Source organism: Haemaphysalis longicornis, unplaced genomic scaffold (genome assembly GCF_048455015.1).
Source record: "Haemaphysalis longicornis isolate Haplotype H1 unplaced genomic scaffold, Haemaphysalis longicornis Haplotype H1 scaffold_2, whole genome shotgun sequence".
NCBI classification, from domain to species: domain Eukaryota; kingdom Metazoa; phylum Arthropoda; class Arachnida; order Ixodida; family Ixodidae; genus Haemaphysalis; species Haemaphysalis longicornis.
Window position 1 is genome coordinate 169144770 of NW_027526295.1, and position 22652 is coordinate 169167421.

The 22652-nt window shown below is 48.5% G+C and overlaps 1 protein-coding gene across 2 annotated transcripts; it reads left to right on the forward strand.

The window, feature by feature from the left end:
* Positions 1 to 7287: 7287 nt before the first annotated feature.
* LOC144169479 (uncharacterized) lies at positions 7288 to 9093 on the forward strand. Of its 2 annotated transcripts, none has more exons than XM_077698665.1 (5): positions 7288 to 7314; positions 7685 to 7746; positions 8316 to 8328; positions 8421 to 8461; positions 8786 to 9093. In XM_077698665.1, exons 2-5 carry the CDS (start codon positions 7698 to 7700, stop codon positions 9037 to 9039), a joined length of 357 nt encoding a protein of 118 aa, XP_077554791.1. In that variant the 5' UTR covers positions 7288 to 7314; positions 7685 to 7697; the 3' UTR covers positions 9040 to 9093. The 2 variants fall into 2 exon arrangements, with proteins under 2 accessions (XP_077554791.1, XP_077554792.1); XM_077698666.1 differs by having other exon boundaries at positions 7688 to 7746.
* Positions 9094 to 22652: the final 13559 nt, after the last annotated feature.

Here is a 22652-nt window from a genome sequence, read left to right on the forward strand (position 1 = left end):
AATACTGAGGCCAGCCAAAAGGTCCGCAAGTCTAACTATTATTCCACTCACCGAGATGTATCGTTTGCACCAGGGGACGAAGTTCTACTCTGGACACGTGTCCGCACCACCGGATTGCGTGAGAAATTTCTATCTCGCTTTATTTGCCCCTACACTGTGGTGGAACAAACATTGCGTGACTCCTATCTGCACCCTTGCTGACCGTCGCTGCGGTGGACGGAAATCGTTCATGTCTCACCCTTGAAGAAATTCATTCGGCGCCCACCCCCTACATATCCTGCGGCCAGGATGGCCGCTTCTATGTGCCGGGGAAATACGTGTAAGCGCAAGTGACTAACTCTGAGCGCCGAACTTCCTTCATCGTTTTCCCTCCATTTATTTGCCATCAAGGCAACGTCTTCGTCTTCTTACCTCACCCGTTCATCATCAGCACATCATCGCCTGGGCGCGCAATGCTCGATCATCATCATCGTGGTTTGAAGTCCCTCCTCGTTTTCGGGCTGCTTGCCGAAAAAGGGCCTTCTCGCCTTCAGCAAAGCCTTCTCTCGGGAGCATCTCAATACTTACAATAACTTGAACAATCTTCGCGGAAAGTTCTTTGCATGTTTCCTTTTTATAAACACCTTTATACACCGTGACCTGCGTGTACATTTATCTAATGTGTTTGCACTGATCTGAAAAACTTAAAATTAAAACAATTATTAAAAATACGTAGCCTAAGCCTCTAAATTTCTCTCTATCTCTATCTCCCTATATATAAATAAATATTACGTGAAAACACCGTAGCAGTGAGGTTATGCGCCCAGGGGCACAACTAATTAGGTGGTAATTATTGTTGTCGGTAGTCCAATTACCTAAAACTGAATATTTCACTTTTTGGGGGCTGCAGTAAGAAGGCATGTTTGTAGTGAAAAGTTATACGCAATTGTCTTCCAATGCAATTTCGTTAGGCAGAATTATTCCAGCCCATTCACACTCCGAGATATCGAACTGCAAAGTGTAATTGCCGTTCGCATGATTACGCTTGCTAGGCAGCGAATACGGGTGCATATCTCCTCCCCTTTGTTCTGGGTTTCGATAGCGGTTCCGTGTACTGCAGGTTTCGATAACGCCAGCCAAGAGTGAAAGGGTGCCAGTTACCACTTTGCCTATGCCTGCACCCCGTTGTCAAACTAAAGACCATACACAGCAGGCACGTCACAAAAGGGTGGAGCTTTGCGCTGGTCTTCACTGTCTCGCATGCGTAATCATGCGAATGGCAATTAAACTTTGCAGTTCGATATCTCGGAGTGCGGATGGGCTAGAAGAATTCCGGAGCGCGGCGTCTCCCTGATAAGCCGGCTCTCCTTAGGCCATTCGCATCTTCGTTGGTCACCCCATCCTCCATATGCGCGGCACAGCATCGGAGAGGTTTCTACGTCACCGCATGTCGCACGAAAGAGGAGTTTTCTCGTTGAAGGAGCTTCTTTATAAGCGACGTAGCCCCAGAACGCTGCAATTTGTTTAGGCCGAAGACACTTCCATGCTAAACTGCTAAAATGCTATACTACAAAAATGCTAAACTACAGATTTCTGAGTAATGAGATGCAGTGTGTGATGAGTTGGAAAGACGCCCTCTTGATACACTAACTTTGTCTTCGTCCCTATTATTCCTGAAACGGAGAATATTTTTTTTAGGCCGACGACACTGCCATTGTCGCTAAAATGCTATGCTATAAAAATGCTCAACTACAGATGTCTGAGTAATGGGATGCAGTGTGTGATGAATTGAAAACACGCCCTCTTGATACACTAACTTTGCCTTCATCCCTATTATTCCTGAAACGGAGAATATATTTTTTAGGCAGGACACTGCCACTGTCTTCCTGAAACGCTAAACTATAGATTTCTGAGTAGTGTGATGCAGTGTGTGATGAGCTAAACAACGTCCTCTTGGCATGCTCCCGCCAGATGAAAGTCAAATGCATTCAAGCCTATCATCCCACACAATACATTAGTGTATCTGATAACTTATCTGTAGTCCCTCACGTTAAGCCGACAAATACGTAACGTGGAAAATTGTTTCAAGTACCTCTCTCTTCGCGGACCAAAGATAATATACGGTGCCTAATTAAAATGTCGAGGAGAACTATCGAATTGTCTGAAGAACACAAACTGTATGCGTTTATTCGTGTAGGAATGGCTCTTACGAAGTTCCTCACTGCCGTTACCTTAAATCTATTCAGGCCAACTTCACGCATTGCATTTTTTACCGTGAAAAAGTGTTGTTAAAATTCCAATGTGCGAAAAACTGAGCGATTAGATGTAGTGAGGTCTTGGATAATGCTATTCAGGTGGCAGGGGTGCACTCGCCGTATTAAACAATACAGAAATTCATCCATCAGAATTTCTCCGCCCATTAAAATTTCTACGAGTTCCGGTGAATAAATCTTACACTGATGCTGTATGTGCCTTCGTTTTCACATATGCCGTGCGTGAGTGAGTTGGTGTAGACCAAGACGTCTTCGCACCCAAGTGTTTCCCGTTTTCTTTTTGATGGGCTCCTGGTGTGACGTTTTTGCTGATGTTCTCCAACCCACACTGAGCGTTTCCCGAGCGACATTTTGCGTGGTATCTTTACCATGTGAGCACGTACACATCCCCGGTTGCCAGTTACGCCTGCACGGGGTAGGGGGGGGGTGGGCGCTGCACGTGCAGCCAGGCTTCACGCGCTCACCGATAACATGCTCGTAGGGCTCGTGGGAGATTTAAACATTCATCTCGCATGACCTTACACCGCCTGACATACGAGAGGGAAATGGACAGCCCACGTTTATCCGCTAGACAATTACTTGTTCTTCCAAGTTCTTACCCTACCCACCCAAATCCTGGCTGCCTGCCCTCGCGCGCTCGGACGCCCAGTCCCGGTGCGCTCTGGTCGACAAGGCTCGGGACCACAGCGCTGCGCTTCCGCGAATCAACCGCCCCTAAGCATGGTTAGAAATAAAACGTCTCTCTCTCTCTCTCCCTGTCTCTCGAAGTTTCATTGAGCTAATTAGCTGGGGAGATTGCTTGATTGGAAATTACAAATAAACGTGTTAAGTTTTGTGCCCCCTTGGACTGCGCTCCGCTTCGATGGTCATTGTTATTCGCAGACTGCAAGGAATCTGAATTTTTCTTTTCAGAATAGATTATGCAAAACAGAACGACCTCTGCGGCTCAGCGAGCATATTCCTTGATAAGACCTATTTCTAATTCGCTACATTCATTTTGTGCACGTAGATCAGCATTAAACAAGTAGGTTTTGTATCAGATAACATCAGCGTGTCGGACCTTTTGGGGTGTTGCCAAATGGCTTCGAGGGGGGGGGGGTGGAATCAACTAGCGGTCCTTCGGTGAGGCAGGCACAATAGTCTTCAGAGAGGTTTACAAAGCTTAATGCGCGTAAATGACGGCACATTCACTAGGTTAAAGTGAAAAAAAGTACAACCATCCGGTTAATCTTTGGCGGCATGCACTAAGTCATGTGCTGACACTGTTATCATCGCCATTTTTTTTTAAACGTTGATAAATTGTTGGGGTACTAGAACCAGTTCTGCATTTTAGGAGGATGAAATAATTTTTAGCAGTTTACAAACAAAGGTTCCTCCCCAGAAGTAGGAGCGGCCTCGTAAACCTTGTTAAAGGTTTGGCTTCATCCGGAATTTTACTCTGAAAGTTCCGCTCCAGAATGAACTGTGTAGATATAATTGAATTTAGCGGTCCAGTCAATGTGTGCGTTCAATTTTTCAGCCGAGACATAGTCAAAGCAATTAAAACTAAGCTTCCAGGAGTTCGTGTTTTGTGCAGCGTGCTACTGCACAATCTCTGCTTGGAGTTGTTTCAGGCAGATTTCTACAGTTGGGCTTGGCCCAACCCTTTAGTTTACTAGGCGAATCGATTACAGCAGAATATTGATTTTCCGAGCTCTCTGCTGTTGTCCATTCTTGAAAAAAAAAGTGGTAGCAAACCTAAAGGGAAAGAGTTGATAGGTAATGTTCCTGTTAGCGTAAGTAGTAGAAAAAAACTGGTTAGCCGTGATCGCTTATCAGCATGAAATATCTCTTAGCTTAAATAAAATCCGCTCATGAGATAAATATTTGTTTCCACAAGAATAACGTTGTACGTGCGTGCTTCGTGTTCGAAAAGACAGTGTCTTCCAAGATGGGCACGTGTGGTGGTGGGAACGTGTGGTGGACACGTATGGCGACGCATGCCACAAAGCAGGGCCATACTTGAATAGCACACTGGTACAAAGCACGACATCTGCGCTATCGACGTGTTGCATGGGGCTCAGCTGTCGGGCAAAAGGTACACACGGAAAAATATGGCAGCAGCGTCAATATGGGCCCCCAAGAACACAAACTACACCACGAGTCACATCACCTGGTCTCATAAAACAGTGGTTACGTTGGCATTGTGTCGTCACGTCATGTGAGACACAGGAGTACTAAAGAATCACACGCTGTGATTTACCAGGGAGTGGATTACGTCTTCTAAAATGATTCCGCAAAAAACTAGTTCGATGGAGTAATTGATTATCGGGTTTAAAGCGCCGAAGCTACACCTGGTCTCTGAGGCGCTGTGTAGTAGAGGGCTCCGAATTAAATTTAACGACCTGGTAATCTTAAACGTGCGCCAAAAATTCTACACACGGGTTGTTTAGAATAGCAGCCTCCGCGGCAAGGATCGAACTCGCCTCCTGACGTTCAGCAGCACAACTCCATAGCCGCTGAGTCATCGCGGTGGTGGGGAAAAATAGGCTTATTAACAATCCCTGCGTAGTACTGCAAGGGAAAGTATTCCTGTTTACCCACAGCTCGTACGACAATGACACAGTGAACTCCATGCATTTGTGTAAAATATAAATTCTCGGCCTCTTTTTCCGGGTGTACTTCACATGAAGGCGTTTATAAGCAGCTCACTCGAAAATCACTTAGGGAACTGCGCGCATTAGTATAAAATAGAATTTTTTAGTCTTTGCTCGGCTGTACAGCACATACGGTGTCTCTTACCCGGGTGATATACGGCGACGTTTTTCTTGAATAAAAATTAAGGGAGTGTGAAGGGGGGTTAGTGCCTCATTGTCTTCACTTTATCGTCCTTCTGATGAGTTGCTCGAATAGCTACCCGTGCATAACACCAGCTGGTTGAAATTGCCGCTTACACATTTCTTTTAAATATTGACGAACAACCAAATCAACTCAAATTTTCTTTGGTAAACTTTCGGCATTTTGAAAAGTGTTACGTATCTATTCTCCGCTTACTCCTGTACTACGTGAGCTCCCGGCAGTGTGTGGGTAAGTTATCTTTTTAATATGCGCCCCATCTAGGAATTTTGTAAAGGCGGTCACGCCGCAATGGCATCATGTTTTATTTCTGACGTATTTAATTGTGCTTGTATTTTTACAGAATGGATGTTAACCAGTGGAGAAGCTTTCCAGACATCTCAGGCCTGCAGCAAAACGTAAATGATAGGAAATGAGAATAAAGCAATTTTTTTCAAATGTAAGACACAAAACGAGAGAGGCTGTGGGAGCATATCGATTTCCTAGTGTCCCTAACCTGCTGGGAAATTTAGTGCACAACAGCGTCTTTTGCGCCCAGAATTAACTAAAAGTGCAACCTCCATGATTCGTCATCAAACTCGTGATATGATGTGTAGCGATTGAGAACTTCAACCACTCGCATACAGCGGGAAGATACAAGAGCATAGATAATCTTGTGATCGATTTTGGACAGTGCGCATGTTCTTTGCCCACTTGTTTGTTTTATACAGTCTGCAATAAAACCGCAGTTCACATGCAAAAATTTCGTTCAGTGATTCACTAGAGAAAAGCAGCAGGGAACAGTGTTTTTATTTTTAAAGCGGCAGCCTTAACTCCTTCTGTTTCACGCCACGCGTTCCGATGTGAAGAAAATACTCTCTTTAAAAAAAAATAGGCACATGAGCCGGGGAGCTCGCGCAGCGTCAGAGAGCTGTAAGAAATGGCGGCGGGCAATGCGTCGGGAAAGGGAAGTAGCGGTGCCACAAGCCGCGGCCGCAGCTGTCATACGAGCCACCGTCAAAGGTGAAGGCAGGGATTGTGGAGAACCGGAGGCTTCTGGCGATGGCGAGCAAGCAGAACGGCCTTGGAAGGGAGCTTGGCGTCGCGTGTGGCCACAAATTTAAGCAGCAAATCAAGATAAGGTCCAACTATAGGTTTCGCCTTCCCATTTCCATTGTGAGAGATTTCTAATCGTTCTTAGTAGTTGCTGGCATTTATACAAAAAAAAACTTGCCACATTCGCCAGTAATACAGGCAGTAAGTATATTGCTTCATGCTAGCACAACAAATCGTTAAAGCAAACTATAACAATGGGTGTGCTTAGAATGCTCACAAGAAGGTCGCATGACGGTTAAGTGACGGTTAAGCATGACCGGGTCGTTTGTTAACAACACTGCCGAAGATTTCGCAAAACAGTATCTCCAGACACTCTTCTGCTGGTGAAATGCTGCTACACGCGTTATCTTTGATTCGCATTCGGAACGACGTCAGTCGCGCGCAGCCGCAGAGTAGGGAGCACAGGCTAAGCCCGCCCGAGGTGACCGACTAAGACGAATAAATAACAAAATGGCCACGCCCATGAACTGCCACAGTGTAAAAAATGTCACCTCATGCCTACTGGCGAATGGTAATGGCGGCGGCACGAAACAATGGGAGAAAGGCGTGCCGATGTTCTGCAACGTTATCTGGTGACACTAGACCCAGTACATGTACTAGTACATGTACTAAACTAGTACATGTTTTGCCTTCCCATTCTGAGAAAGCTATAAGCGTTTCCGATAGTTTTTTATTTTATATTTCGAGAAAAAATTTTTGTTACCTTCGCACGTATTTCAGGCATTAGTGTAGTGCTTACATACCCACATAATAAAAATTTTACAAATCGAAACAATAGGACGTCTTCAAATGATCAGCACAAGGTCGCATGAGTGTTAAGTGATTGACGTCATCAGATATGCACATCCTATGCAGTTTGCGCCCACATATCAATATTGTCAGGGAAGATAATCACATCTCCCTCTTTCCACATCAAAGATAACCGCGCCTGGGTGACTTTTGTTATACTCGTGCACGGTATGAATGAAAAATCAATACATGAAATTAGGACCACCTTACGCTAGCAGATGGCTGGCACGCAGTGCTTATCAGATTATCTTCCCCAACTGGACACCGCTATCAGAACAGTCCTATATAAGCGGGTGACGAGATACACTTCTATTCAGGCCTTTTCAATATTGCGGCAGCTTTCGTAAGTTTTTACTGTTTTCCTTCTCTTACAAGTGTCTCCTGATTTGCATAAAACAAATCTGCGGCATTTTTTAAATTTTAAACTGCCAAAGATCTGAAAGTGTCTACAGGCTGCAAAAATTTTTTTGTTCCGTAAATAGACTAAGCTGTATTCTGTTCTCTTGAGGTTGAACTTAGAATGTTCACAGTTCCGGCATTTCTTCAATTTCAACCGTTACATTTATGAGTTACATTTTGGAGCCATGGTTATTTTCGTGTCCGTACTTTGGGGTTATAACACCTAACAGCGAGGGCACGTACCACTTGATCTCGAAAAGGTCAAAGTTCTAACGCCATATCTGTGTTACCCGTTTTTAAATGATGTTTCTTAGCAGATTTGCCAGAATGAAGCTCTGCACGCTTCTGGTCGCCATTTGCGTCTCTGGATGCGCCTGTGAGTTCCTACAGCAGTGTTCAGCCCATGACTCAAGAGTACTTATTGTGATGTGTTCCAGAAAAAAACGAAGCACCAAGTTTTTAATAATATAAAGCTGATAGAATCAGTGAGCAATGTTTTAAGTCGGGGAAAATGCATGAGAATATCACTCATAATATTATGAATACATTGGCTTTAGTCGTTTTGTGGGACATGATATAGTGACATGTTGCTTTATTTCAAATAGGGTATTCCTGAAAAATCACGCTGCTCAAACAAAATGTCAATTTAAATGTTTAAACCTACTCCCGGTTTGACACACTGGGTGCCCCTTAATTGAGACCCTATTTAAAAAAGAAGAATGTCGGTAGTTTGATGAGATACTGCAGAGAAACAATTTAGGGACCATTAATGTTGAGAACTTCGTCGACAGGATATTAGGAGATGTTTACGCTCCTAAACAGCGCAAAGTAACTTTGCTAGAACCCGAAACATTTTGCTCTTTGAATGATGTAGATACAAAAACAACAATATACCTACCATGATTCTAATCCATGTCCTATTTTTTTTCTGCCGGTGGCGGTTAGATGTTGCGGCACTGTGAGTATGCCTTCATTACTACTTGATTTTGGCCTGCGTATACCCTGGTTTTCTCGTTCGTTATGTATGAATATTTTGCTTTGCCTGTTTAGACCTACGCTTCACGAAGAAAAGCCGTCTGCCTCCAATTCAGGTAAGGTCGTAAATATTTCATCGTGCCGCAATTATCCACATGCCTTAGTAATCATTGGCCAACTCAAGTTTGGCAATACAACGAAAGGGGATTTAGAGTAAAGACATTTTTTACCAGTAATAAGGAACGGTGAAATATTTGCTGCTACACAGGAAGGATAGAAAAATACCTCAAAGTGAATTGCCGTTTTTTTTGTAACATGTTGACTACTGTTCAACGAACAGGGATAATTCTCATTGCATTTGCAGGATTTACAGTGAACGAAGTAAAGTTTGCATACAGTTGTTCTTCGTTAACTCAGTGTCAGTTTTGTCCTTCCCACAGAGCTGTCTGCTTCCGTCAATGTCAACACCGACCGACTTCAGGAGTCATTGGGCAAGCTTCTTCAGGGTGACACATCCCTCTACGCCGCCTCGGAAGTCCTGAAAGCACTTGACGCTATCAAATCTGACCTTGAGCCTGGCAGCGAAGAATACATCTGGGGGGAAATCTTTAGACGAATTGCTTTACTTTTTGTGAAGCAAGCTGCCAGCAAAGGTACTTCGTATGTTGTGGGAAAATTGATCAAGAAGGGATGAATTGTCGAACCAAACTGGACTGTCTGCGGAAACCAATAAACTAAAGTAAACATGTGCAGCGTTTTTTTGCATTAGGGTGGAAAGCCTCTTCTCTCCTACCGTAAACGCCTATTGTCTGCCCCTTGGTCCTTGTGTTCGTCCCACAGTTCGCTTCTTTTGCAGATCACACCGTCTTTCTCTAAACTAAAAGCGTTTGTAGAGGAGGTGGAGGTGCCTGGAAATCCGATAACCCTAAAGCCTGACTTCAGTTTATTTTTCAACAGTGGGTAAATGCTGAAATATTGCATCACCAAATAAAAGGGAACAGTTTAGTCTTCATCTAAACCCACACGAACTCTCTCATGGTTTGTAAAGCGCAACCTTACAGTACTATGCTATCCTTACAAATAAAAAAGTACCTCCAGTATTTTGCTTTTTTTTGAGACCACCGTAAATACGTCGGAGCGGTGAGTATTTTCATCAGTCTGCCCACGGTGTCGGGAGGGCTTTTGAGCCTCCAACTCTAAATGAGTGCCTGTCTGTGAGTGCGCCGACATGGGTGAGCAAGCATGAGCACGCTGGACGACTGTGCCCACTTATACGTATGCTCATTTAAAAACATGACTGGTAACAATGGGCACTTGCCGGCGCGACTGCTGCTGTGGATGAGTATCGGTTCGCAGTAACGGTTAACACAGGCTTGAAGAAATTGTCGGTGGAAGAGAGTTAAGGCTCTAATGCAACCCAATAGATCTATAGGTCAAAAAAGGTCAATTTAGAGGAGCACCCATACACGGCAACGCAATAGACAACGCGATGGTTCTCATCAATGTAACGAGAACGTTCGAATATCTGCCTAAGAGCGCGGTGCTACCGCTTTCGCCATGCTTTTGTCACCCCAGCACTTTTCTGAAATTCCGTAGTTGTTTTGGTATTTGCGTTGGATGAGCACTTGTCTCGATGTTGCGATGTGCACTAAAATTTTCTGTTCGCAAATTTCGCCGGCCGCGTTTGTAGTACGTTCTCGAATAATTCTGTGTATCCGTCAATGCTTTAGATAAGGAGCATTTGTGTAGTACTTTTTGCTGTTAATAAACTGGCGCAGGAGGCTAATATTACCAGACCCCCTCTGTGCCCTCCTCTTGTATAGGTTTCATTCATGCTTCTGTTTCTCGTAAACCTGTATTTTTCGTAAAAGCCATACCCTGGCAAGCACTACTATAGCATTTTAACATCGAAGCTACTTAGCAAATCGTTATTTTGCGTGTTCGCAGTTAAAAATACCAAGAAAATGCCAAACATATGTTTGCGCGTGCCTCGCAGTGACCAGCAGAGAGTTAAAGAAAACAAGAAAACAGCGAGCGCTCATGTGTGCGTGCCTCGTGGCGACTACCAGTGAATTAAAAAGACCCAGAAAATAGCGAGCGCTCATGTGTGAATGCCTCGCGGCTACCACCGGGCAGCTAAACAAATTACACCCATCTCCCCGAAGGGAACCATGAGTAGGATGCGGAGCGTCATGGGGGTTCCGTTTGCGTTTCCGTCATGTTTGTTAGCCAAATTTGGTGGAAATGTAGTGAACCCCGTAATGCTCATATATCCTACTCATGGTTCCCTTGGGGGAGATGGGTGTAATTTTACTTATTGCATGCGTATATACGCTAGTGAAGTGGTATCTAAAGGTCTTTATTTAGGTTTGCACGTCTTCTTACTTTGAGTATGACGGCCTTATGGTCACTGAAGTGCACAGTCAGTGGATCTCGTAGCAGCAGTTGTATGCAGTCGTCGCCGTCACGGTTGGTAAAGAAGAGATCGATACGAGATTGAAGTGGTATCTAAAGGTCTTTATTTAGGTTTGCACGTCTTCTTACTTTCAGTATGACGACATTATGGTCACTGAAGTGCACAGTCAGTGGATCTCGTAGCAGCGGTTGTATGCAGTCGTCACCGTCACAGTTGGTAAATAAGAGATCGATACACGTTCCGTGGATTGTAGTTGGGTGTAATTGCTGTTAGTGTTTTGGCTGATGCTCTCACTTAATTGCTTCAGCGCACTCACTGACGGGGCTGTTGCTTCCATCCTACCTCATCTGAAGAATCACGGAGTCAAGCGCAAGCACAACCGGAGTTGTTGTTGTTGTTGTTCCTCTTCTATGGCACGTACCCACGTGGGGGATTGGCCAAGAAACGGTGGTGTGCGGACGCCGGACCCCCCGCCGACACCGGGGGACATACCCCCGAGCATAAGACGTGGGGGATTGGCCAAGAAACGGTGGTGTGCGGACGCCGGAACACCGCCGACGCCGTGGGACATACCCCCGAGCATAAGACGCTCTGCATCTAAAAAACCCGAAAATACCGAGCACTATTGTGCGTGCCTCGCGGCGACCACCGCGCAGCTAACGAACCAAGAAAATAGCGAGCGCCCAGGTGTGTGTGCCTCGCGCCGACCACCGGGTAGTTAAAAAACCGAGAACATAGCGAGCGCTCATGTTTGCGTGGCTTGTGGCGACCACCCAGGGTCCCCGGCACACATTTCACAAGCCAAGCATACCCATTTAGGGAGATTGGCCAAGGTAGGCAAAACAACTCCAGCATTCGCTGTAATCGTGGAAACAGTTGCTCCCAGCGAGAATGTGGCGTCCTAGTGGGCACGTCAGCTGGCCACCACGTCAGCATCATGACAAATCCGCTGTTTTTCTTTATGCAGTTCCTTCTCTTCGACGCGGTGACGCCTAGCACCACGACGGAAAGCAAGACAACTCTTGCCTATTTACGCGCACACCACCAACGGAGACTGAGCACAAGAACTACCGCTCTCTTAGTGAAACATAAACGCGGTTGAAATACGTCTGAGTATACTTGATGTGCACTTCAAATATGCTTTGTATATTGTAGATATATTACGAATGCAGTCAAAATGTATTTTTAGAATTTTCACTAAATATTGAAGTTGAAGTTGAAGTTGACGTTTACTGAAAACGTACACATGAACAAATAAGCGGAGAACATGACGAGGTCCAAGAATAAGCACTGTCGGGATGAACTTCTAGCACAACGTGGATTAGATGACGCACAGTATCCCGCAGACAATGGGTGATAGCAGAAAGGTTTTGCACAATGTGTAAGTACGAACCGCTAACGCGAGCAAAGAGGACAAAAACACTTTCCAAAATTTTCAATAAAATAACGAAGATAAGGGATAAGTCTCCAATGATAACAAAAGCAGGACTAAGCCACATGCAAAACAAGGTTTTCGTTAGACGTTGCGTAAATCTCCACTTACATAACACGAGCAGCGAAACTGTAATTACAATTGTAACAAAGATTTCGTCAAAGCAGACAGACGAAATGTTTAATATAACGAAATGTGTAAATATAATACAAATACATTTACCGAAAGCTCTTTAGAGCGCACTCGTAGAATATCTTAAAAATATGATAAGGCATACAAGTATATTTCGAATATATCCTAAATATCTTTCAAGTGCATTTCTTGCTTTTATACTGAACATGGTTCAAATACGCCATTAACGCAACAAGAATAATTAATAGAAATACGTTTTAAATAAGTTTAAAAAATTTCGTCAAAATACATTTTCGATTGATTGATTGATTGATTGATTGTAGGGTTTAACGCGCCGACGCAACGCAGGCGATGAGGCGCGCCGTAGTGGAGGGCTCCGGATTAATTTTGACCACCTGGGGATCTTTATCGTGCGCCGAAATCTCGTACACACGGGCGTTTTTGCTTTTCGCCTCCATCAGAAAAAAAAATACATTTTCACCCGCCGCGCTGGCTCAGTGGCGAAGGCGTTGAGCTGCTGATGAAAGTAGAAAAAACTGCGCGTAAAAGACAGGACCGTGACAAGTAGACAGGACAAGCGCAGACTCACAACTAACTTTATTGAAACAATGAAGAAGAATATATGTCATTTCGCCCGAGAGTTGATGGAGGCGTTTTTTATACGCAGGAATGACAAAAATTGTGTTAGCGTGCCATCCGTTGCTTTGTACGGCAATGAATTTGAATTTTTAAAGAGGATGGTGCACTGACAGGAAAAGATAAACGAACTGGCTTCCGTGTGCGCATGTGCCAGAAATGACATATATTCTTCTTCGTTGTTTCAATAAAGTTAGTTGTGAGTCTGCGCTTGTCCTGTCTACTTGTCACGGTCCTGTCTTACGCGCAGTTTTTTCTACTTTCATGATGCTGCACCAACTAGCCCAACAACATGCTGTATTGAGCTGCTGAGCTCGAGGACGCGGGTTCGATTCCCGGCCACGACGGCCGCTTTTCTAATGGAGGCGGAAAGCAAAGATGCCCGTGTGTGCGAGACTGCGGCGCACGTCAAAGATCCCCAGACGGTCAACGTTAATCCGGGGCCCTCCGTTACGGCATGCCTCATCGCCTGCGTTGCGTCGGACCGTTAAATCAAACAAAATACATTTTGAGTACGCTACACGCGCTGATTCAGGTGTTAAATATACGTAAACCATATCTGAAGTGTCCGGTAAAAACAATTTCTGATTTATAAAGGTACTAAGAATTTTTTTCAATTTTATTGCAGATAATTTGAGAAACTGAGGGAGCGACTTCTACTCACTGCGTCTAAGGCAGGCATACAAATAAAGTCCAAAGCGCTAGAGAGAAACTCAGCGTACAAATAGGTTATCAACGCATTCCTCAAAGCTAAAAACTCCTAATTAAACAGCTGTCAATGAAGTAACTTGGAGATCGCTATCATTGTTACTACAGTATCTCTGCATAAAAGTTTAATATTGTCTTTTTGGCAAAAAAGTCGCCTTAAATGACAACAATTAGCATTGACGTATCTCGGATAGGCCAGGATATACCTAGCGTGAGCTAAGGTTCAGCTGGCTATTCTTACCTTTCCTGGTTGTCTATAGGATGAGCTTGATTATCATGCTTACTGCTGCTTCAATGACACAAACATGGTTTACGCATTATGTGACACGTATATTTTTCAAGCTGCTCCGGCGCAGCGCCACCAATCGCCCCAGAGCTAAGCTGGTTCCACAGCCGCACGCCGGGGATGCTGCGACGCACGAGCCATTGGATCCTCACTGGGCCACCCCTCGCATGATCATCAAGTGGACTGGGCCGCCACGTGCGGAACGGAAGTCGGTGAAGATGCTGGGCGCGTGGGGTGCGTTAGAGACGCCGGACAGAGAGCAACGTTCTCTGCGCTGTGTGACGTCACTGCTCCTCGCGCATGGGTAGCACGGCTCTCCAGGAGCCACTCGAAACTGCTCAACCTAGGCCAGTGTAGCTCACGCTAAAAAACATTGGCTATATTTGCGCGCGCGAGCTGCTGGGCAACGCTAATTGGCCATCACTACCTCCACCTGAGTTCCCGGTACGCGCACCGTGAGATTGCTTTGTGCACCCCACTTTCTTTTTTTCTCGGCCCTCGCTGCGTTTCCCTGGCCTGACTAATGGAGTCACAAGTTGTCGAACGCTTGAACGGGATGACGTCGTGCGGTCGCAGGCTCCGCTTGGACGGCGCGTTGCAGCGCCGTGTGTGTCGGGATCGCCGTTGAGCCAAACGTAAGTATGATTTTCCGGCTATTTGCGTATAAGGTTTCGCGCCACCGTTAATCGACATGTGTTTGTCTTGCAATGGAACGAGCGTAAGTCCCCTTATGAAATCCGTACGTGGTGCGGATTTCATATGGGGTTTTCATTTCAGTATTAAATCCGCACGTACCTCACCTAGCGAGCAAGATGTCCTACCGTAAGTACTCCGTGCAAGACAATGCGCTCACAAGCCGACGACCTCGAGAGCAGGTATAATAAATAAAACCCATTATAGCGGTTTTCTTTAGGGGCTTATTTTTTAGCTTTGGAACTGCTGAGTGGCCGGGGGACGGTTGCTATGAGTTTCCTTCTAGATCAATATATTCCATTTAAAGCTTATTAAGAACCAGCACTTGCACTAAATCGAGACCGGCCGGGAACGTTTGCACTACAGCCTGTTCATAGAAAGTGCGACGCCCATGTTTACGCGACGAAGAAATGTTGGAAGCGTATCCATTATTGCAGCTTTTCTTTTTTTTTTTTTTGTTTTCTGAAGCCCCCCCCCCTCCTCGCCTTATTTTTCCATTCGTGATAGATGTCAGCGCGAGCCGCGCGGATCTTTGCAGCAGCCGTCGTACCGGGAACTAATTTGGGACATACGCGTATCCGTGAATAAAGAGGGAGACACACGTCCGTCCGAGCAATGCGGTTTCTGACATGGCGCGGCAAAATATCTAGCAGATTGGATGCACGCGGGAGCATACGACACTATGGGTCATCCGGCAGCAAAACCTTCTCTCGAGGCGGAGACGCGGGCTGGGATGCGTGCTTTCCCGCTCTTGTGTTCGACCCTTAAAGCGGGATTCACGCGACGGAGAAATCTCCGTCTTTATAGCCCGCGGAGCCCGCTTACGTGACCAACTTTAGGCTCCACTGTTCGGCGGGGGCTTGCTCGCGGATTCTCCGGGGGAAAAAATGCCTCCGCATGTTGTCGGTCGATCGCGGCGCACCTCCGCCGGGATTGGAGCCATTTTTTAAATGCGGAGCATTTCTTAGGCTCGCGATGTCCCTCGTCGATGTTGTCGGCGCCGTCCACACGCTCACTGCGCATGCGCGTCGCGTCGAGTCGCAGGTGCGCGTCTCTCCCCCGTACCCTCCTCGCTCTCAACAACAGGTGCGGCGGTGCGGGAGGAGCACGTGTACCCTGTGCGCTCCGTCGCTCTCAACAACAGCTGCGGCGGGGCGTGGGGAGCGCGTCTGTGCGCGCATGCGTCGTAGCTACCCGTGCGCTGCGTCGCGCTCAACAGTAACGGCGGCAGGGGGTGTACACGTGATAACGGCTTGGTGGGTGCGTGGAAATTTCGCGCGCTTGTGTACGGAAGTGTGCGCATGCCCGTCTCTCCCGCGTACTCCTCTCCCTCGAACGCGGGTGGTGTGTATATAAGCGGCGGAGCGCACGTTCGGAATTCAGTCAAGGGCGTCTTTGCTTGGCTTTCGCTTGACTTGACGCTTTGCTTAACGGCACCATAAAGACAGACTTTAACTTTACACTCCTTGCCTTCGCTTCCCCTTCATTCAATAAATAAGAATAATAAAGACGAAATAACAATTAAGCATTCCCAAACCATACCCAATTACGCAACATTCACGCGATACCCCCACCACTCTGCGACGCATTTACTCGAGTTCCCCCCGTGGGAAGATGCGGGCGGGTTTTTTTTTTTTTTTTTGCACTGCTGCAGCCTGGCGGTTTTAGATTATACCTGGTGCGAAGGCGGCTTTTTTGAAGCGGATGCATTGTCGCCACTTACTCGGGTGCTGTGAGCGATACAGCTAGGGTGCCACGACGCGTGCCTCTCGAAAGCCGCATCGCTACCACGGCTACCACCGCACTGACGTCTGCTAGTGCCACACACGTATGGGTGCACCGCCGAACCGGACCATCCGGTGACGTTGTGTTGACGTCAAAAATCCGTCCGCCTCCGCGAACCTCCTCGTACGTCGTGTGAATCCCTCTTAACGCGCATGCCCAGGCCGGTCGTCAGGGAGCGGACAGGCCTGCTGTTGAAGTGAAGGCAGCGTGTGATTTTTATGCCATCTGCCTGGAAGTAACCAAGGGTGCTAGAAGCGACCCACGTAAGATTCGGTGCAAGTGGGTGTGCGACCGTACGGGCTTCATGCCGAGGGTTCATGTATCGGTTTATCGATCTTTGAGAAACGCCGCGGGAGTAGCCGGTAAGTTGCCGCACCCTTCATTGTCATCAGTTCCGCTTCCTGCCGACCGATAACCAAGAACCAGCAAAGAAAGAAGAGAAAGGGGAGAAAGGGGGGCGAGGAACGAGGCACGCAGTTCCTGGCTCAAGGTGCACAACGGTTCCCTACACGTTTCTCCGTGCGGCCATGTTCGTCTTTTTTTTTTTAAATTCAGCTGGTCCCCACAAAAACCTTCAGACACTTTGGGTCATTCCACCCTTCCCCTCCTCTGTTTACTTGCTGTATTATTTCTGTAGTGCACCCGTCACCAACAAGTGGGGTCGTTCTGAGTGGCCCGTCGGACGCTTGAGGTCGGGTGAGAATTAAAAAAAAAATTGCCCAAAGGCAAGGCAGAACAGCAAGTCTAGAGCGAATGCGCGCGTGCTGCGTGGCGGGTTATGCATGTTTGGCCGCCGTAACTCATCCTTTGCGTCTCAGAAGTATTTTAAATAATTTTATTTTAGGTGTCACAAGTATTGATAACCAACAACTTTTTTTAATTTTTACGTTAGCACCAGAAGTTTCCGTGGCCACAAAACCCTGATGTGACGCCGTGGGCCTGCATTTGAACGGCCATTTGGCGCGCGGCGACCTAATTCGAATATAATTGGAATACATGCGTTATAATTATTTCTATGCTGGCGGCTGACCGATTTTTGTTAGATTTCCATAACTGGGCCAGTAGGCATTCTTTATTCCATAAAAATGGAAAACGATAAATAAAGCGTTAGCACTTATATAAAGTGTTAAAGTGTTAGCAGTGTTAGAAGATATAAGGTCATTTGCGTGCAGAAGTAGAGTTGTGGAAGGTAATTTAGTTCTTAAGGAATCAATATCGGCCAAAGTATTTAGCCTAAAGCTTAAAACCAAAGCCCAGCAAGCACTATTCGTGCCGTGCGAAATTGCAGTGGCAGGGAGTCACACACATTTTTGCGAACGCTTTATCGAAACAGCGGAGTTGATGACGATCAACTACTGTGGGGGCTTCGGGGAACCTTACTGCGCAAGCGCTATTTAAGAAATCGCCCTTTATCAGCCAGGAAATCTGTAAGCCAGCTAGTAAAAACCGATAATGGCACACGCAGGGTTGGCATCCATGTAGTATACAGGTTGTTCCATGGTAGTACAGCGTTTGTGCGGTGGTGCAGTCGTCTCGAGCGTCGTGCCCATTCGATCAACGTCGCGGGTTCCATTCCTCGTCGAAATATTTTTTTTTTTTCTTTTCTGGAGGTTCTATAAATTACGGAAAGACATGCTTTTTGAAACGGAGTGTTTGTTTTGGTACGGCCTTTCCGTACTACGGAATGTCCGTTCTTAAAATTCTTTCCGTTGTCTGAATTACGGAAATGTGTCCAGCAACATTTTACCAGCAGCTTTCTCCGTAAAATTGGCCATTTTTTGTACAGTGTAGTTAGGCGCGCGCGGAACTGCCGCGGCCCCACCCCAACGCCCCCTTTAGAGCGGTGACCACGAAGAAAAAGAAATAAACACACAAAAAAAACATACGAGGTGACTCAGGTGCGGCAGGCGACGAAGTCAATACCGAAAATGGCCGTCCCCTGCCCAGGCAGCCCCATGGCGGCCAGCCGAAAAAATAAATCGGAAGCCTGGCCGGGCGTTTGTGACTTGCACAAATGCCTTGTTAATGGTGTGCTATTGGTTTACTGCAGCATTAGCGCCAGGGCACATCGTTAGGAGGATTGCGAAGGAGCCCTTTACCTTGCGGGCCATTCATACGCAACTCAAAAGTATGTTCATCCAACTACCTCCGGTAAACGCTTTCCGCGTAGCCTCGGTGGTCGCACCATGCTGACTATACCCACCGTCTGACGGCGTCACCGCCAGAGTGTCCTCACGCGTCATGGGTGCGTTTCATGGCACACGTTTTGTAGCACATCTTTACACGCCAAGCCTCTAGGTTCCTGTTGGGAGAGCAGTAAAGTTCACCGTCTGCCCGGGCAGTGCAGCAGATTAAGCCAGTAGGCTTCAACATTTCCGTTGGATGAAGTGTATATATCTGGTGTTCACACTTTACAAGCTTGTGACCGTGCTTGGGCACAAAGGAGAAAAATTCACCTCTAATGTAACTGAAACAATAGGTGCAGCACCTGCATGCGACACAGCCTGGATTACGTGCTTACCATTGTCCAAGTCTGCGTCTTCGAAACATTTGTCCTGCGGAAGTTCACACAGTGATTTATTAACGTTTACAATACCCTACCTTACAGATTTTTAATTACAACTCCATATAAAAGCGAAGCCGATCCCGTCTATCCATTTATGGATTCATCATCATTATCATCATCATCGTCTTCTTCTTCTTCCTCTTCCTACTCAGGTACACTACAGAACGAAGGCAACTCCCATTGCCCACGAACTGTTCCTGTCCTGCGCTGCTCCAGTCCAGTTTAGCCCTGAATTTCCGTATTTTATCCCTCCGTCGTGTCACTCGCCTTCCCCTTCGTCTACTCCCATCTCTTGGTATCCACTTTGTTACCCTAAATGTCCGCCGATTGTGGGTTTGTCTCACTACGTGACCGGCTCAAGTCCACCTCTTTTACTGGGAAGCAGTATATGTATCACCCCTCGTCCCCCCCCCTCCCCCCCACAGTTTTTATTCCGGTGATGCCGATTTACTCGGCGACGCTCCGGAGCTCCTCCTCACCACCGCCAACCCCTCTTTCACAACGGTTATTACAACGGTGAGAAAGAGAGAGAAACAACTTTATTGGATAGTCTCCTGCAGAGAGAGCAAGCAAGGGCTCCGTGGAGCCAGCCTACTCCCCGACGCGGCCGCTCACGTCTTCAAGGCTGTGCCCTGCCGGCGTCCGCCGGTTCGGCGCGCGGCGGGTCTCCGGAGAAGTCCCCTCGGACCCTCCGCACTCGCCTCCCCACGCTTCTGCCTGGCAAGGGCTGCCTCGAGCTGCTGGACGGCTTGTAACTGCACCGCGTAGTCCGGCGATGCAATCGCGTTTGCAATATTGTCCGGAAGCCGCTCCTGTGCGGCCGCCTCCACCGGATTGCGAGTACAGTCCCACAGAATGTGAGTCAAAGTTGCGTTCGTAACCGCGCACACACTGCACAAGGCGCTCTCATAAGCGTCCGGGCACACGTGTCGCGCCAGCGCCAGCGTGATCACCGAGTTGGTCTGGATCTGGCGGTAGAGCACTGCCTCCTTTCTTGATAGCTTCGGGTGTGGTGGTGGCCTGGTCCGACGGCATTGCCGGTCCCATCTCAGGATCTCGGTGTATTCGACGAGAGGTTCCTGGTGAATGCTGTCTTCGCTTGGTCGCCGCCGCTCCACTGGAGAGACGGGGGTGGTGGGAGGGGCCGCCGCGCGGTTGGTGAGCGCGCGCGCGGCGGCGTCCGCCGTCTCGTTTCGGTTGGGGTGACCGCCCTTGTATTTGTCATTGCCTTCCCGTGTGTCCGTGTGCGCCGGGAACCACCGCAAGTATGTGGCCGGCACCGCTTTGTTCACTGCACTGCACCGCACATTCACAGCCCTAGCACCGACGCTATTACGCGTGTAATTCACAATCGCCGAGCGGGAGTCACTCAACACTGTTGTGCATCCGGGGTCCGTGAGGGCCAGGGCAATTGCGGTCTCTTCCGCGTGCCGTGCCGACGGTACGCGTACACTGCAAGCACTGTACACCTCCCCGCTGGTGGCTCGCACCGCCACCGCGGCGTAGGCCCCGGGTCTGTCGGGGTACTCCGCTGCGTCCACGAAGAGGGCGCCGGTGTCCCCGGCGTACAACTCCGTGAGGGCCTGGGCCCTAGCAGTTCTCCGGGCTCTGTTGTGCTCCGAGTGCACGTTCTGGGGCACCGGGGTGATCCGGAGTCTCCGTAAGACACCTTTTGGCAGTTCCTTCGAGTCGGCTTGACGGGCCGCACGGTCCGCGAAACCCAGCCGTGCGAGAATGCTACGACCGGTTCGTGTGGTTGTAAGACGTTCGAGCTGGGCCGTGCGCTGGGCCTCGCTGATTTCATTGAGCGTGTTGTGCACTCCGAGTGCCAGGAGTTGCTCCGTGCTAGTACTGTTCAGGAGTCCCAGCGCCGCCTTATACGTTTTCCGGATGGCCGCACCGATCTTGTTCCGTTCTTGCGCCTTCCAGTAATGGTACGCTCCGATGTAGGTTACATGGCTGACCGCGAATGACTGGACCAGCCGGAGCAGGCTGGCTTCCTTCATCTCTTGGTGTCGCGTTGCCACCCGCTTGATGAGGCGAGTGGCCGTCCCGAGTTTGGTGACGAGGCGGTCTGCTGTGGCGCCGTTGCACCGGCTGCTTTCCAACGTCATCCCGAGGACGCGGAGCGCGCTCACCGTGGGTACGATCGTGCCGTTCTTCGACCGTATTGTGATAGTCGCAGAGTCCGCCGCCGCACGTTTTCGGTACGCGCCCGGCGGGGGGATCACTAGGAGCTCGGACTTCTGCGGAGAGCATGTCAGGCCGGAGCCCTCCAAGTGTGACTCGATGGCGTTCACCGCGCTCTGTAATGCTGCCTCGATGTGGCCGTCACTGCCCCCGGAGACCCACAGGGTGATATCGTCCGCGTAGATGGTATGGCGGACTTGTGGGATCTCCGTGAGCCGGTTGGCCACCCCGATCATTACGAGGTTGAATAGCAGCGGCGAGATCACCGAGCCCTGGGGTGTCCCTACGCTGCCGAGCTTCTTTAGCGGTAGTTCTAATTCTCCGGCCTGGATTTTCACCTTCCTCTCCGACAGGAAGTCCTTGATGTAATTGTAAGAGCGCCTGCCCATGCCCAGATTCGATACCTGCGCCAGGATGGCAGAATGGCACACCTTGTCAAAGGCGCTTTGTAGGTCGAGGCCCAGCCCCGCCCTGTTGTCGCGGGTGGGGGCCTTCACTTCGAGCACCTCATGCTGTAGTATTAGCATGGCGTCTTGTGTTCTGAGCCTCTCCCGGAACCCCAGCATGGTATTGGGGTATAGCCCTTCTGCCTCTAGGTAACGCTGCCATCTAGTCATTAGAACATGTTCCAGAACCTTCCCTACACACGAAGTGAGGGAGATCGGGCGCAGGTTCTCAATGCTGGCGGCTTTCCTGGCTTGGGGATTAACACCGTGCGGGCCGTCTTCCCCTGTGGGGGCAGCTCGCCCGTTTGCCAACACTTGTTGTAATACCTTGTCAGGGCCGCGATGGCACCGTCGCTCAGGTTTCGCAGAGTCTTGTTTGTAACGCGGTCCGGGCCCGCTGCCGACTTGCAGTTCAGCGTCTGCAGCACCGCGCGAACTTCCCACTCTTCGACATCTCTGTCCAACGACGGGTTGTCCGCTCCTCCGTATTCTCCGTGCCGTTCGCTCGGGGTACTTGGCAAATATCTTGCATTAATTCTTCTGCGCGTTTCGCGCTCGCCCAACGCTCGGACGGTCGTGTGCATCGTCTGGGCTAGCCGATGTTGTTGATGGCCCTTGGTCCCAATTTCGTCCAGGAGGTGCCGGAGCAGGTTCCAGGTTCTCCCCTTGTGCATTTGCCCATCCGCCTCGTTACAGACGGCGTGTTACTGTTGCGCACACAGTTCTCGGCTGTATTTCTCTATGGCCTGATTTAGTACCGCCACATTCTTGCGCAACCGGCGGTTCGGGCGCTGCGTCTTCCATCGCCGCTGTAACGATTGGCGGGCTTCTAGCACGTGGGACAGGCGGCTGTCCACTTGTTGGATGGTTTCGTCCGTTTCCACCTCAGTGGTCGCGTTCTCGGCCGCGCGGACGATGGCATCAGCCCATTCGCCGATGTCCGTGATCTCCTCTCCCTGCTCCGGTTGTCCCTCGAGGACTTGCGAAACCGGTCCCAGTCCGTGATTCTGTGCTTGC

Coding starts and splice junctions, on each gene's coding strand:
- LOC144169479 (XM_077698665.1), top strand. CDS start 7,698: ATGAAGCTCTGCACGCTTCTGGTCGCCATTTGCGTCTCTGGATGCGCC. Junction 8,462..8,785: donor GCCGTCTGCCTCCAATTCAG/GTAAGGTCGTAA, acceptor TCCTTCCCACAG/AGCTGTCTGCTTCCGTCAAT.